The 14,352-nt window shown below is 36.3% G+C and overlaps 1 protein-coding gene across 6 annotated transcripts in view; it reads right to left on the reverse strand.

Annotated features, from left to right (window-relative positions):
* LOC138701428 (zinc finger protein ZFP2-like) overlaps positions 1-14,352 on the reverse strand; it is a 202,605-nt gene that overhangs the window by 51,011 nt on the left and 137,242 nt on the right. For 3 of the 6 annotated variants that reach the window (XM_069828296.1, XM_069828297.1, XM_069828298.1), the window contains one exon: positions 1-6,089. The exons of 2 other annotated variants lie outside the window; for them this stretch is intronic. Coding sequence is in view for 3 of the 4 variants with exons in the window: in XM_069828297.1 (XP_069684398.1) it covers positions 4,832-6,089 (1,258 nt within the window). In the remaining variant the exon portion in view is untranslated. Of the gene's footprint in view, positions 6,090-11,083; positions 11,522-14,352 lie in introns of those variants that run through there. One more of the 6 variants, XM_069828302.1, reaches the window with a different exon arrangement.

A 14,352-nucleotide genomic window follows, 5' to 3' on the forward strand; every position in this document is an offset into this window, starting at 1 on the left:
GTATACAATACATAGCCAATCAGATTATTAAATTTACAAACGCAAACGATCATTCATAAGTTGAACTATATTATAATACAAAACAATTTAATTAAATTTAAGGCATAAACAATTCAACCAGTTGTGATATACAGAAATTGATAATACATATCATGCAAACTACTTCAAATTACAAACACAAACAATTTATCAGTAGAGCTATATAGAGTACTATTCAATTTAAAGCATATACAATTCATCGGCCAAAACTATACAAATATATACAATACAAAGTAGCATACTTTCATTAAGCTATACAAATTTGTGCAATTAATATCAAGTAGATTAATTCAATTTATAATCATAAACAATTCATCAGTTGAGCTATACATATTACCATTCAATTTACAGTAGGTCTATATACAATTCATCAGTAGAGCTACACAGACTAGTAATCATTTTAAGAACATATACAATTCATCAGCCATCAGAGTCTGTAGTAGGCCGCCACGAATTATTTTCAGCATTCTGTGAACACTTATTAGCATGCCGAATCGTCTCCTCGAATATAATGTTGATGAGGTCATTATTAAAGAATAATTTTAAAAATTGAGAATTATCGTTATCAGAAGCATTGTTAAAATTTCAGGGAATGGGAATCTCGGAGGTGCAAAAGAAATGGTGCCAGATATCTTCTATTCAAACCACTGTCGAAAAATGCGACATCAACTGATCTGAAATTGTTTGTTGGTCTATAACTTCATCTTGTGATACCGATGTTTCATTTTCTAATCTTCTACAGGAATATATTCCTGATCAAAAGTTTCGGAATCACTAACTTGTCCATCTTTACACAAAACAGCACAAAAAACACTAAACACAAACAGAAACCGCCAAAACTAACCAGCATCTACTCACTACTGTGTGTGAATGCTATACAGTAGCGTGCAAATTAATCCGAACACGACATATTTTTACATTTTCTGTCATTGTTGGCCTCACAGCTGCTCATACCGCTTTAGTTGACATCTGTAGTACGTGTAATTCCATTGTTGAAGGTCTGTCATTATTTTTTTTATACTATGTGACATTTTGCCTGTCGTTTTGTACTTATAAGCATTTCAGTTGTGTTGAAGACTTAATACTGCAATCCTGTGTACATTCTGTCGTCTTCACAAATGGATACAACTCCACGAAAACGGTCTAAAATTATAACATTAGCAGAGCATTCTTCTATGATACAGAGGCAAATTGCTGCAGAATGTCACATCGGTTTGGCTACTGTTAATTCGATCATAAAACGATACAGGGAGACTGGATCCATCACACCCCAGAAAAAAGGAAACTGTGGTCGGAAAAGGAAGGCTTCACCTGTAGATGATCGTTTTAATTGTCAGGAAAAGTAAATCAAATCCTAGACTAACTGCTGTCGACTTAACCCGCGAGTTAATGGCTACCACTGGGGCGAATATTCACGTCACAACAGTGCGGTGTAGGCTTTTGGAAGCTGGACAAAGGGCTCGTAAGCCTATTAAGAAGCAACTGCTAACCCCTGTTATGTGCAAAAAACGCTTAATGTGGGCAAAATTACATCAACACTGGACAGTGAATGACTGGAAGAATGTACTTTTTTCCGATGAGTCTCATTTCGAGGTCCATGGCCACTGTGTTTCTTACGTACGGAAAGGATCCGAAAAAGTAACAGCAGCTCATCTCCCAAATACCTCCCTAAAGTAATGTTTTGGGGTTGTTTTACACATGAAGGGCCTGGAGTGTTAATACCTATCAAGGGAATGATGAATTCTGACAAATATATTCACTTATTGGAAACCAGAATCGTACCCCTGCTACAAAAATCATTTCCAGATGGCAGGGGTGTGTTCCCACAAGACGTGGAACCATGCCATACGTCTCGAAAAACTACAGAATTCTTCAACAAGAAGAATATACAGGTACTACCCTGGCCAGGCAACTCACCCGACATCAACCCCATTGAGAACTTGTGGTAGATTTGCAAAAGAAGAATGCAAAACATGGATTGTTCTACAAAGGAGATGATGATTTCTGCCCTCATTGGTGTATGGTTTCGCGATGAAGAAATGAAGAATATTTGTGGGAAATTAGTGGAATCCATGCCAAATCGTCTCAGAGCTGTTATTAGGAACAAGGGAGGCAACATAGATTACTGAGGTGTGTCTTAGATACTTTTTTTATTCCATTTGAGTGTTTTTGCATACGTAATTAAGTTGTTCGGATTAATTTGCACGCTACTGTATGAGCATAGAATTCTATTCGCAAGGAAGAAGTACAAAAAACACCACCAGATATAGCAATATCACTAAATTCTGTAACCATCTAGTGAGGAAAAGGTTAATGAAAGAATGGAAACGTATATATTCGGAATATAATCCTTAGGAGCGAAAATGGGACTCAAACGAGTTAACTCGGGTTAATAAATTTTGACACAAATTAGCAACCCGAGTTAACTCAAGTTAATCAGGGAAGTGGTTAACTGAAAAAGACGATTACTTGTTAATGCGGTGCAAGGCTGAAATAAGTAGACAACACCCTGTTGCAAAAGTAGTAAACAAACCCAGGAAGAGTGACGATTTGATGCTCCAGCCTTTCTCACGGTCCACACGTGTACCCAGAGTATAATACTTTAATCTTTCTCATGGCCCACACATGCACCGAAATTCCTATGTAGAATTACATTTAAAAGAATAGTAAGTTTATGACTAAGATAGACAAGGAGTAACGAGGAAGCTCCATCCTATGTATCATCCGGACCATGTGGTATTATTGAAGATGCGTTCTCACGACCACAAGATGAACCAAGTCATAAAGGAAGCCATGTCATCCTGACCCATACAGAAGATGAACTTTGACCCATCCTGTTGTCTATTTTCTAAATATGGTAACTTGTGGCGACTTGAGTAAAAGTACCCAGCCAATTGTAAACCTTTTCTCTTAAACGTAGGCGCTTCCTTTAGATTTTTCTACCCAATAGGAAAGCAGACGCTAGGGCGTTGTTTGGCGGGTTTTGGTGTTTGAAAATGATATAAAATGATGAGCTTAGAGACCATTGCAGCGGGGCACAAGCAAGAAGATTTTGTTTACGAGATAGGAAATCAGGAGTAGAGTAGGCAAGGGTGCTATACACTCTAAAGTTCTCCAGCTTAGTAAAATTCAACTCAACGCGTTGTAACATCTAAGTATCAATTTTGACACATAGCATTTATTTTATAATTTTGTACTTAGAAACTACAAGTTTAACACATCATATAAGTAGAACTTAAAAGTTTATATATCACTCATCGGGTGTAGAAACATTTTAGGACTTTAACTTTTAAAGCGAGGTATTTCTTTGGTTGGTTACCCATGGAAGCGTCATCATTACAACCATCGTTCATCGTCACCATGAAGTCTACACTACCAATCTATAAGTGGATACTTGTTTGTTAACACAGCCAGATAATAAAAGTTTGTTATTATTTTATATTTTTCTAAAAGAAGGCATGGTTACTATGAGAAAAGGGTAGATAATCTTTATCATTATATTTACCCAATATATTAGCTTATTAACTTCTGGAAGTTCATAAAGGAACTTAACAAGTTTGGTAATTTACATTTAATCATTGATTTACATTTGATTATAGTTTTATATATAATACATTGATATTAAGAGTGACTGCTTTATTTTTGAACCAGTGTACCACCAACCACCCTGTCCTTCTCCGAAATCTAACACTAATATCCGGTTCCTTGGGGTCTGTAGTGTCGATCATAGGATTGATAGGGAGATAACCCAAGAACCCCAGGTTCTTCCTTTCATCCCCTATATATCCAACCCTGGGGCACGACGATTTTGAAATAAAGTATTTAAAGAAAATGGAAAAAAACCGAACATTTCATCATGAATGAGGAAGCAGAAATTTTACTATTCCTGTAGAAGATATTTGTATGTTGCCAACACCAATGCCTGTTAGAGGAACTTATATTGGAGAAAAATCAATTGCATTTTCCAGTTGAATTCACATACCTTCATTTAGGTTACTGAAATGTCATTTTATTTCTTAAAGCTATGTTTTTTTACCGTTTTATAAATAACGTAATACCTTTATTCAGGTTACTGAAATGTCATTGTTATTTCTTAAAACTATGTTTTTACCTTTTTATAAATAACCTAATATTTTGTGGTCTCCTGGTAGGAACTTTTATGTCCCTTGGTATGTAATGTTGTTGTACCAATGGCCAATATGTAATATGTGACAAATGCTATCTTTAATGATGTCCACTGATTTGGATGAAAGTAATGCTCCTGTTTTATAGCTAAAGGTAAATGTTAATAAAACACCACATCCAGTAGGGCTGTAATTTTAATTACAATATTCTTAAAAATTATTTTCAAAAATTATGTCCCCAAGTATAGAGTTCTCGCCTATACGATCAGAGAATTGTCCTGAGAGTAAGAAATATTTCCTACGTTATATCGAATCCGATAACATTTTCGCCTGTGTGCATATGTTATGTTTTCGGAGCTCGGGAATAAAAAAAAAATACTTCGAGTAGATAGAGTACTTGAACGGCATTTTGCGAGTTTCACAGACAGCGATAAAATATTTTCATTCATTCATTGTTCTGCCCAAGGGCAAGTCTTTCAAACATTTTCATAGACAGAATTAATACTCATCAGTGTGTGTACAAGCATGTATTAGAAGCATTCTGGATTCTTAAAAACATTTTAAATACTGATCATATATCAATGCATTTTTGCTGATGTGAAATACCACATAATCTGTCATTGTCTCTTTAAGTAATATTTATCACAGCTTTTACATTTGAAAACTTTCTATCCAGTGTGCATACGTGCATGAATTCTTAGACTTCCCGATCGTGAGAAATATTTCCCACAGACCGAACACTCAAATGGTTTTTCACCAGAATGCGTACGAACATGTACCTTGAATGTTCCAGATTGAATAAAACTTTTTCCACACACATCACACTTGAATGGCTTTATACCCGTGTGAGTACGCAAATGATCTGCGTGTGTCCGGAAGTGAGAATAACGTTTGCCACAGATCTCACATTTGAACGGCTTCTCGCCAGTGTGGGTGCGAGTATGTATTTTAAGCGTTCCCGATCGTGAGAAACATTTCCCACAGTCAGTACATTTGAATGGCTTCTCACCAGAATGGGTACGCGCATGGGTTCTGAGGTTTCCCGATTGTACAAAACATTTCCCACACACATCGCACTTAAATGGCTTTATGTCAGTATGCGTACGCAAATGATCCGACAGGATTGCGAAATGAGAATAATGATTGCCACAGACATCACATTTGAATGGCTTCTCCCCAGTGTGTGTGCTTGCATGTATTCTAAGTGTTCCCAATCGTGAGAAACACCTATCACAATCACAGCATTTGAACGGTTTAACGCCAGTGTGCGTGAGAGCATGTATTTTAAGTGTTCCCAATCGTGAGAAACATTTCCCACAGTCGGAACATTTGAATGGCTTCTCGCCAGAATGGATACGAGCATGGGCTGTAAGATTTCCAGATCGTACAAAACACTTCCCACACACATCACACTTGAATGGCTTTATACCCGTGTGCATACGCAAATGATCTGAGAGAAACCTGGAATGAGAAAAAAGTTTACCACAGATATCGCATTCGAACGGCTTCTCCCCAGTATGAGTACGTATATGAATTTTCAAAGCTTCTGGACGCGAGAAACATTTCCCACAGAAATCACATTTGAATGGTTTCTCGCCTGTGTGCGTACGTATATGATATTTTAGATGTCCTGATTGACTGAAACATTTCCCACAGTCATCACATTTCAATTTCACGAAGTGTGCACGGTTATGCTTTTTGTGGCTGTGGACATTCTGAAACAATCTGCCACAAATATTACACTGAAATGAACCTCTGTCCGCCCGACTGACACACTTTGACTGCAATCTGTTTTTAATTCTAGAAAATTTATCGTAAATGTGCAGCCCAAGTCCACATCCACTGACAGCATTTTCTGTAGATAAGCTACCATCAGGTCTTGTGGACTTCCCTTGAGGCATATCATTCCCATCAGTGATGAGTGTGCTGTAATCAAAACACTCCATTAAGTTAATATCACTACAAATACGAAAGAAAGAATTATAACAGGAAGGAGCCTTCCACAAAGAAACAACAACTTTTCAGTGTATCGCTTCATGGCAAAGGTACAGTATAGCAGAACCTCGGTTACTACTTACTTACGTACTGGCTTTTAAGGGACCCGGAGGTTCATTGCCCCCCCTCACATAAGCCCACCATCGGTCCCTATTCTGAGCAAGATTAATCCATTCTCTATCATCATATCCCACCTCCCTCAAGTCCATTTTTATATTATCTTTCCATCTATGTCTCGGCCTCCCTAGAGGTCTTTTCCCTCCAGCCTCCCAACTAACACTCTATATGCATTTCTGGATTCGCCCATACGTGCTACATGCCCTGCCCATCTCAAATGTTTGGATTTAATGTTCCTAATTATGTCAGGTGAAGAATACAATGCGTGCAGTTCTGTGTTGTGTAACTTTCTCCATTCTCCTGTAACTTCATCCCTCTTAGCCCAAATATTTTCCTGAGAACCTTATTCTCAAACACCCTTAACCTATGTTCCTCTCTCAACGTGAGAGTTCAACTTTCACAACCATAAAGAACAACCGGTAATATAATTGTTTTATAAATTCTAACTTTCAGATTTTTTGACAGCAGACTGGATGATAAAAGCTTCTCAACCGAATAATAACAGGCATTTCCCATATTTATTCTGTGTTTAATTTCCTCCCGAGTATCATTTATATTTGTTACTGTTGCTCCAAGATATTTGAACTTCTCCACCTCTTCAAAAGATAAATTTCCAATTTATTGCCATTTCGCACAATATTTCTGTCACGAGACATAATCATATTCTCTTTCTAATGAAGAGAACAACATGTACGGTTAATCGAAAAATATGAATAATCTGTTCTGCTTGTTCTTATCTTATTTTTATGTTATTTCTAAGAAGTCTGTGACATTATCGTGAACATTACCAGCAGCATCTTTTCTTCTGATCTCCATTCTAATTTTGCCAAAGTAAAATAATGTCTGGGAATGAAGTGTCATCTTATAGTTCGAAAAACGTCACAAAGGTCTCAGCTGATTCAAGTGGAACTCGTGATTCAGACACTAAACCTTCTTCCCCATCACCGTCATTCTCACTGACACTAGTAGCGTCACATGCTGAGTCAGCAATAATGTCATTATCACTTTTTATTTCAAGCACAGTAAGTGCCAAGTTTATATACAGCTACTGACTAATGTTTTCTTGATTCATATCAAAGAATTGGTCATTTTGCTCCACTAGATTTGCAATGTTTTCCATTAATATTCTTCCACTGTTGTCATTCACATTAGAGCCTTGAAATTTGTCTGCAAATTTTATGTCAGAATACAGCATCCTCCTCATCGTATAATATTGTCGCATTTGATCATAGGCGGAGTTATAGGTAGGGCGGTATGGGTGGACACTGCCCCCCAACTTGGCCGAACTTTTTTTTTTCTATTAATGTTAGAAAATATTGAATTCAAAGCTTTTTCTTGCTTTTCTTTATGATTAAGTTTCTATGTTTAAATTGACGAATTTATATCTTCAGATCATGCATCTGGACTATAACATTTTAAATTTCTGAATGTATAAGAATTTCTATACCTCATTTGAGAAATAAAAGCACTGTAATGTTTTTTTTTTGTAACAGCCTGTACTGATGTGTTAGACACTCTAGGTATTCAAGCAGCCACTTGGAGAAATATGAATACCATACTGCACAACAATGCAGAAAAAGGAAAGTGATCCCCGTGTAATGTGTAAACTTGAAGACGAGATTAAATAAAATAATTAGAATTAACATTTTATGTGATGCCTTGCTTTTTTAAATAAACAGATGAAGTAAATGTAAAATTGGTCCACCGCTGTGGAATAATGGTTAGCACATATGGACATGAAACGAGTGGACCCAGGTTCAAATCCTGGTTGGGACAAGTTACAACAAATTTAAGTAGAATTAATGGGTAAATTTCGGTGTTGGACCTCGGACTCATTTTGCCATAATTTATTCACATATCATCATCCATACCATACCCTGGGTTCAGTTCACGGTGTGGCATGCTGCACTTACACAAGAGTGTGGCCGTTTGGCTACCCAATCATTCACAGAATAGGAGTGGTAAGCACAATAAGCCTCAGGTTCCTCCTCTGTACAAGAGGAAAAAAAAAAGTAAAACTGTCTGTATATTTTGTTACAATTATACAATACCATTATTAAATGATCATATTCCGATATACTGCACCAAGGTCAAACTATAACGGGGGGAGGAGATAAATGATGTCCCCCATAATCTCGTTATATTGGAATTCTATGGTTTTGCTTTGCCCCCTCAAGGAAATGGTTCTCTCTCAGCCTATGCATTTGATTATCTTCAAAACTCTCCGCCTATGTATTTGATTACCTTCAAAATGTTATTTATTAAGAAGATAGCGGGGAAAGGAACTGGCCACCCTACCCCATTATCTCCTGACCTAGTTGCCTCATAAGCGGTATCTTCTTGGTATCACTTGTGAGGTTCAGACCTGTTTTCAGACAATTGACTAAACAAACAAAAGAAGATAGCCTCTTTTACGTTAATTTTCTTCGAAAACTGAAGCAATGGAACATCTTCGTCAAGTAAGTGGGGTAGCAGATCTCTTCTGCAATGTCTTTTCATTGTTAAAATGATGCCTTGATTCACAGATAGAATTAATGATGTCACATTTCGTGATACATATGACACGAAAATATGTTCAGCAAATATTCTCTATTAATTTTCAACAGGTGGAAAGGCTCATTATGAAGAAATAATTTCCTGAGGCACATCTTTGGAAGTGGAAGATAAAAATTCCTTAACCTCTGGAACGAAATTAAAATGGAACCAACTTTTGAAAATATGTGCTCATCCAAGTTGACTGATTGATGTAGTAATCAACAGTTAAACATTTCACTTTTGTCCTTTTAAATGAACACCAATACTTTGCTTTTCTGATTACCGTCAGTTGAGGTGATTTTCTCTACCCTGAGGTGACTGTCTCATATCACAGATAAATTAAAAGTGACGCCATCTCACATTTGTTTCAATGAAATAGAGTACTAATCCCTGTTTCCAATATATGACAGAACTAGTTTCAGTACGGAAATTTCGGATTGGACTTTGTGGTTCCACACTTGGTTGTACTGAAGCTGTTGTGTTGTTTACATTTTTCTGTGAATTTCTTGTGCAGAAAACTTTCCATTGCAACAGGTGTCTGAACTTACTTCAGTAAGCTGGTATTTATTTATTTTTACTCCTTAATATGTCTACTTGAAACACAATGAAAGTTACAATTATTGAGCCAAGGTTAATTTGTTGGGTTTAGGGAAATGTGGAATTTCTGACAGCGATTTGGGGTGACTTTGTCTCATCAAAGTTTGCTCCTTGTTTTTGTTTTCATATAGATAGGCTTAGGTACGTACTGATCCATCATGCCATGCATGTATATGTGTCCCCAGCAGGTAGCCAGCCCTACAAAACCTACAATGAAGAAACTTTGAAAAAAGCTGTAGATGATGTCTTAATGAAGTGATTAAGCCAAAGAAAAGTGGCCATAAATTGTGGAATTCCTATTACAACTTTGAGGAATAAACTGAAAAACAGGCACACAAAAACACCGGGGGACAAAAATATTTTCAATGATAGGGAGGAGGAATCATTTGTTGATCATCTTACCAAGTTATCACAGTTTGGGTTTCCTGTGGATAAAACTGAGTTTAGAATGACTGTGCGATATTATCTGCAATGCAAATGTGTAAGTGTGCCTAAATTCAAGGACAATACCCCATCGATAAAAAGATTTCTCCGTGATCACCCTGAATTAACGGTGAGGTTTGCGCAAAATATTAAGAAAGTAAGAGTTGGCATCTCAGCAATACGAATGGGAGAGCATTTTGAGGAAAACTGATCCTCTGAGTCCTGTATAGGCGAAGAGGAACAACTAATTTCAGTCCTAGAGTTGAGTGATTACTACTGCAAATAATTCTTTTATTATTGTTTGTTTTCCACTTTTTTGTGTCTCCTTTTGTACTCCTCAAATTACTTTAAAAATATGAAAATAAATGGAAATTTTAATGAAATTGTATTATTTGCCTAGTGTATAAAAATGATAACTTTTTAAACATAGAAATTATCATTGTTTATTGAGATTCATTTTTCTATGATAATATAATCCTCGAAAAACATAGTTCATGAAGCGGCAAGGATAAAATTGAGATGGGGAGGACATGTGGTAAGGCTGCAGGGGAATAGATGGGCGCAAATAGCAACTACTTGGGACCCCTACCAAGGAAAGAGAAGACCGGGAAGGCCGAGAGTCAGATGGGCTGACTCTTTCAGGCAGCAGATTGGAACACACTGGAGCAGAGTAGCACAATGTAGGAGAGGATGGAAGGAGCTAGGACAACAGCTAGTTGAGTAGAGACAACGCATCCCAAGGACAAAGTGCTATATATCCTAATATGTTAATTTAGTGCGAATTAAACGTAGATCAATGAGTAGGAACTGAAATCACCTCAATGACAAAGCCTAAATATTCTAATGTGATAACTAACGTGCAGAACAGACTAACAGCAATGAGTACAATCCTAAATGACAAAAGTGTTGAATATCTTAGTTATAATTAAGTGGAATATCTTAGTTATAATTAAGTGACAAAGTGTTAACATTTAGTCATAATTGTCGATGTGTAGTACACAACTCCGCCCAAGTGGACTAGCTCGACACGGGAGCAAAACGGAGCCAGAGCTTTCCCTCTTGCAGGAGGCCTTAGCCCTTCTAAGGGACACTAATAGGCTATTTCATCATCATTTCATCACAATATAGGAGTGACAATGTCTCACTATTTCCTGTAAAGGCTTATTCCATGGTTTTTAAGATTCGAGACAAAGTCACCCAAGATCTCTTTGAAAAAAAAAAATATGTGGACTTAGGAAATTTCAATAACTTTGAAAAACAGCTTTAAATTATTCATTAGATATTAAACAGTTTGAGAATAATATTCTAGAAATTTACAAAAACACTTTTCACACAATAAATATGTTTTAAGGGCAAAAAGGTGCTGAAAATGAAACAATTCACCTCGGTTGACGGTACTGAAAGTTTCACCTTGTATTCCCCTCTGGTGTTTGCATAGCATAAAACTGTTAACCATTCTTTACCGGATATGTGCCCGGGGAATGATTTCTCTGCTGTTCCAGCTAATGTTCTTGCAGGAAGACATTTCCAATAAATTCCTCTCTCATTAGCATTGTAGAACTGAGTAGGTATAAACTCGTGTGTTTATATTATGTGTCCGAACTCACTTTTAAACCATATCACCACTTAGTTTTTCATATTCGATGTTTAATTCGCGAATGTCATGGTGACATTTGAAAAGCTGTAACCACCTGGTAAACACAGAAAAATGGTGTATCAATTTAACTATTTCATGAAATACTTCTGCCTGTTTTCTTAATATAGGCCCAGTTATAGAGCACCTCCACTCTCTTTATACAGAAACCATTAAACATCATCATCCAGAGTATCAAAACCAGACATTTCATGCTTTTCCTATTGTGAGATCCATGGAAGCTGCAACACGTTGTTTTTGTTTTTAATGATATCTCGTATCACTGCCAAATTAGCCATCAATTCACCATTTCCGAATATTTCTAGGATTTTCACTTTCGTTTTGCTACCCACCACGTTGCATTTTCTCTTTACTGCCTTTGAACACAACATGAGATGGGATTTTACAACAAAGACACGATGTACGCATAAAGTGAATACTGGAGCTAAATTCTGAACTGGCTTACACACTAATGTTCAGCAGAAAGCAAGCTTTAAGGTTACTGTCCTACTATAGGAATGTGAGGGGTGAGTGGGAGTGTGACCTGTTGTCAATGGCCAAATAGTGCTAAAGGAAGGAGTAGCTGCTCATGGTTCGACTTTGTATTCATGCACTCAGCTAATCCCTCGTTTACCTGTTACTCTTATGTAGTAGTCTCAAACAGGGCACAGAGTCTCCCGCTAGACTTTTTGCATTCAAGTCTGCAGATCAAATTTTATCTGGGTTTTCATGATTAATTAGGGTGGAGAAGGGAAACAGTTGGGGAATCCAATAACCTCTTGATTGAGAGACAAATAACAGAGATTCTATTATAAATGATGAAATGTTTATTTTCTACCTTTTTATCTAAAGTAAAGCAATCTAAATACACTCTGATCCATTTGGGTATGGATAATATTAATTTATTATTATAAAGCTATTATGATAGTAGGAAAAATTTCTTGCTGGTTATATTATGATTAAAAGATGGGAGTTTCCATATATGACAATCAACAATGCATAATCTGAAAGGGCAAATGAAAATCATAGATGATTTAAATGGCTACTACAAATCAACAGCAGGCATAATGTGTTCTTTGGTATGCTAAATTTGAGAATGTGAAAAGAGTTCAAAGGGAATTTCGTCGTGAATATGGTGTGCGTAATGTACCTACATACGATTCCATAATGTTGTGATATCGAACATTTGTAGAAACAGGTTCTGTGTGAAAAAAACATGCAGAAAGTCACAGGCGAAACCCAGTACGAGAAGCAGCTATCTATTGGCTTGGTCCTCAAACTCCACAGATCTAACCCTTCCTGACTTCTTCGTGTAGGATTTAGTTAAAGACATTGTCTATTCATAGAAACCCAGAAACCCAGGAACACTGATGATCTAAGAGTAAAAATTATTCAAGCTTTTCAACAAATTACCCCTCTTATGTTACAATGGTACAACGGACATGGGCTGAATTGTATCACCATTATGAGTTGTGCAGGGTGCGCAATGGGGGTCATGTTGAGCTTTGAGGAATCTTCCATCTTTCAGTGTTGTATGCACAATCTTCCATCTTTCAGTGTTGTATGCACAAAGTTTCAACAAATAAAGTTCAGTAGTAAATGTTTTATGGTGTTTTTATTTTATCCATACCCAAATGGATCACCCTGTACAGTTCTTTACGACATATTAGTAAGAAATAATGGGCATATGATATCTCGAAGCCATACTAGATAATGATACTAAGGACGTAACATTTACAAAACTATTCTTTTAGATCATTTAAAAAGTGTTCAAAATAACACCCACAAACTTTTAAGCACATATTTCCGAGTATTTCTTATAACATTCTTGGCTTCATTTACGAGAGAGACGCTCAGTCCATTGACTCTGTGTGTAGTATCAGATTCTAAATAATTCCACATCAATTTACCTGTCTCCTAGCTTCACATTTTTAGTGTCCCACCACAACCGTGATACATGTTCACAGCATAACCTTCTACTATCGGTACAATATTATCAAGAATGCCTCTGCTCTGCCTCCTTTACAATATACACAGCCTGTTCCTGGAATTCCTTGTCATAGGAACTCAGGAGCAGTCGGAGTCTAAATGTCTTTAAGTCTACTTTACCTTTATTCAACAGAGCTAGTCTCATGCAGAAATTTGTAAATAATTTGTTTTAACAACCAAGATATAAATTACTTGAAATAAACTAAGACAAATACATATAGCCTAATAATAATGTCAATCAAATAGTGAAAGTTCTTACAGTCAATTACTTAACAATATTGTTAAGTAATTGACTGTAAGAACTTACACTATTTGATTGACATTATACTTATCGGACCCAACATGCCTTTAAAATTGCTAATAATAATGGACACACACAAAATAAAATACATAGGAAGAATATAGCATTAAGCAGGTTGCAAGACACAAGAGTTTGCATAGTGAAAACGTACTACATAACATACAGATATAAAGAGTGAAATAAAATATTACAATAACTTATATATCCAGTAATTTATTTTATTCTACCTATGTATTTTACATGCATGTTACTCGTATATATAACTGTCTAGTCTATTTCAACTTATTTCTATATCATCCAATTTGTTTATATTCTCATTATGTATCCTATGTGTCTATTACTGGTATATGTAATCGTCGACTTTTATCTCAAGCAATTTCCATGTCTTACAACTTGTATGTATCCCCCTTATATTACGGTGTCTTGTATGACTCATCTTGATATATGTAAGTGTTTAGTTTATGTTATGTAATCTCTTAGGTGCCTACTTCTGTACTGTTTTAGTTTCTGTTTATGTGTTTTATGTTTTTCACGTATATATTTCAAACTTGGTTGAGTGGAAGAAAAGCCCTTATGGCCTTAACAGTGTCACGCAAAAT

This window comes from Periplaneta americana, chromosome 6 (genome assembly GCF_040183065.1).
Source record: "Periplaneta americana isolate PAMFEO1 chromosome 6, P.americana_PAMFEO1_priV1, whole genome shotgun sequence".
Lineage (NCBI taxonomy): Eukaryota > Metazoa > Arthropoda > Insecta > Blattodea > Blattidae > Periplaneta > Periplaneta americana.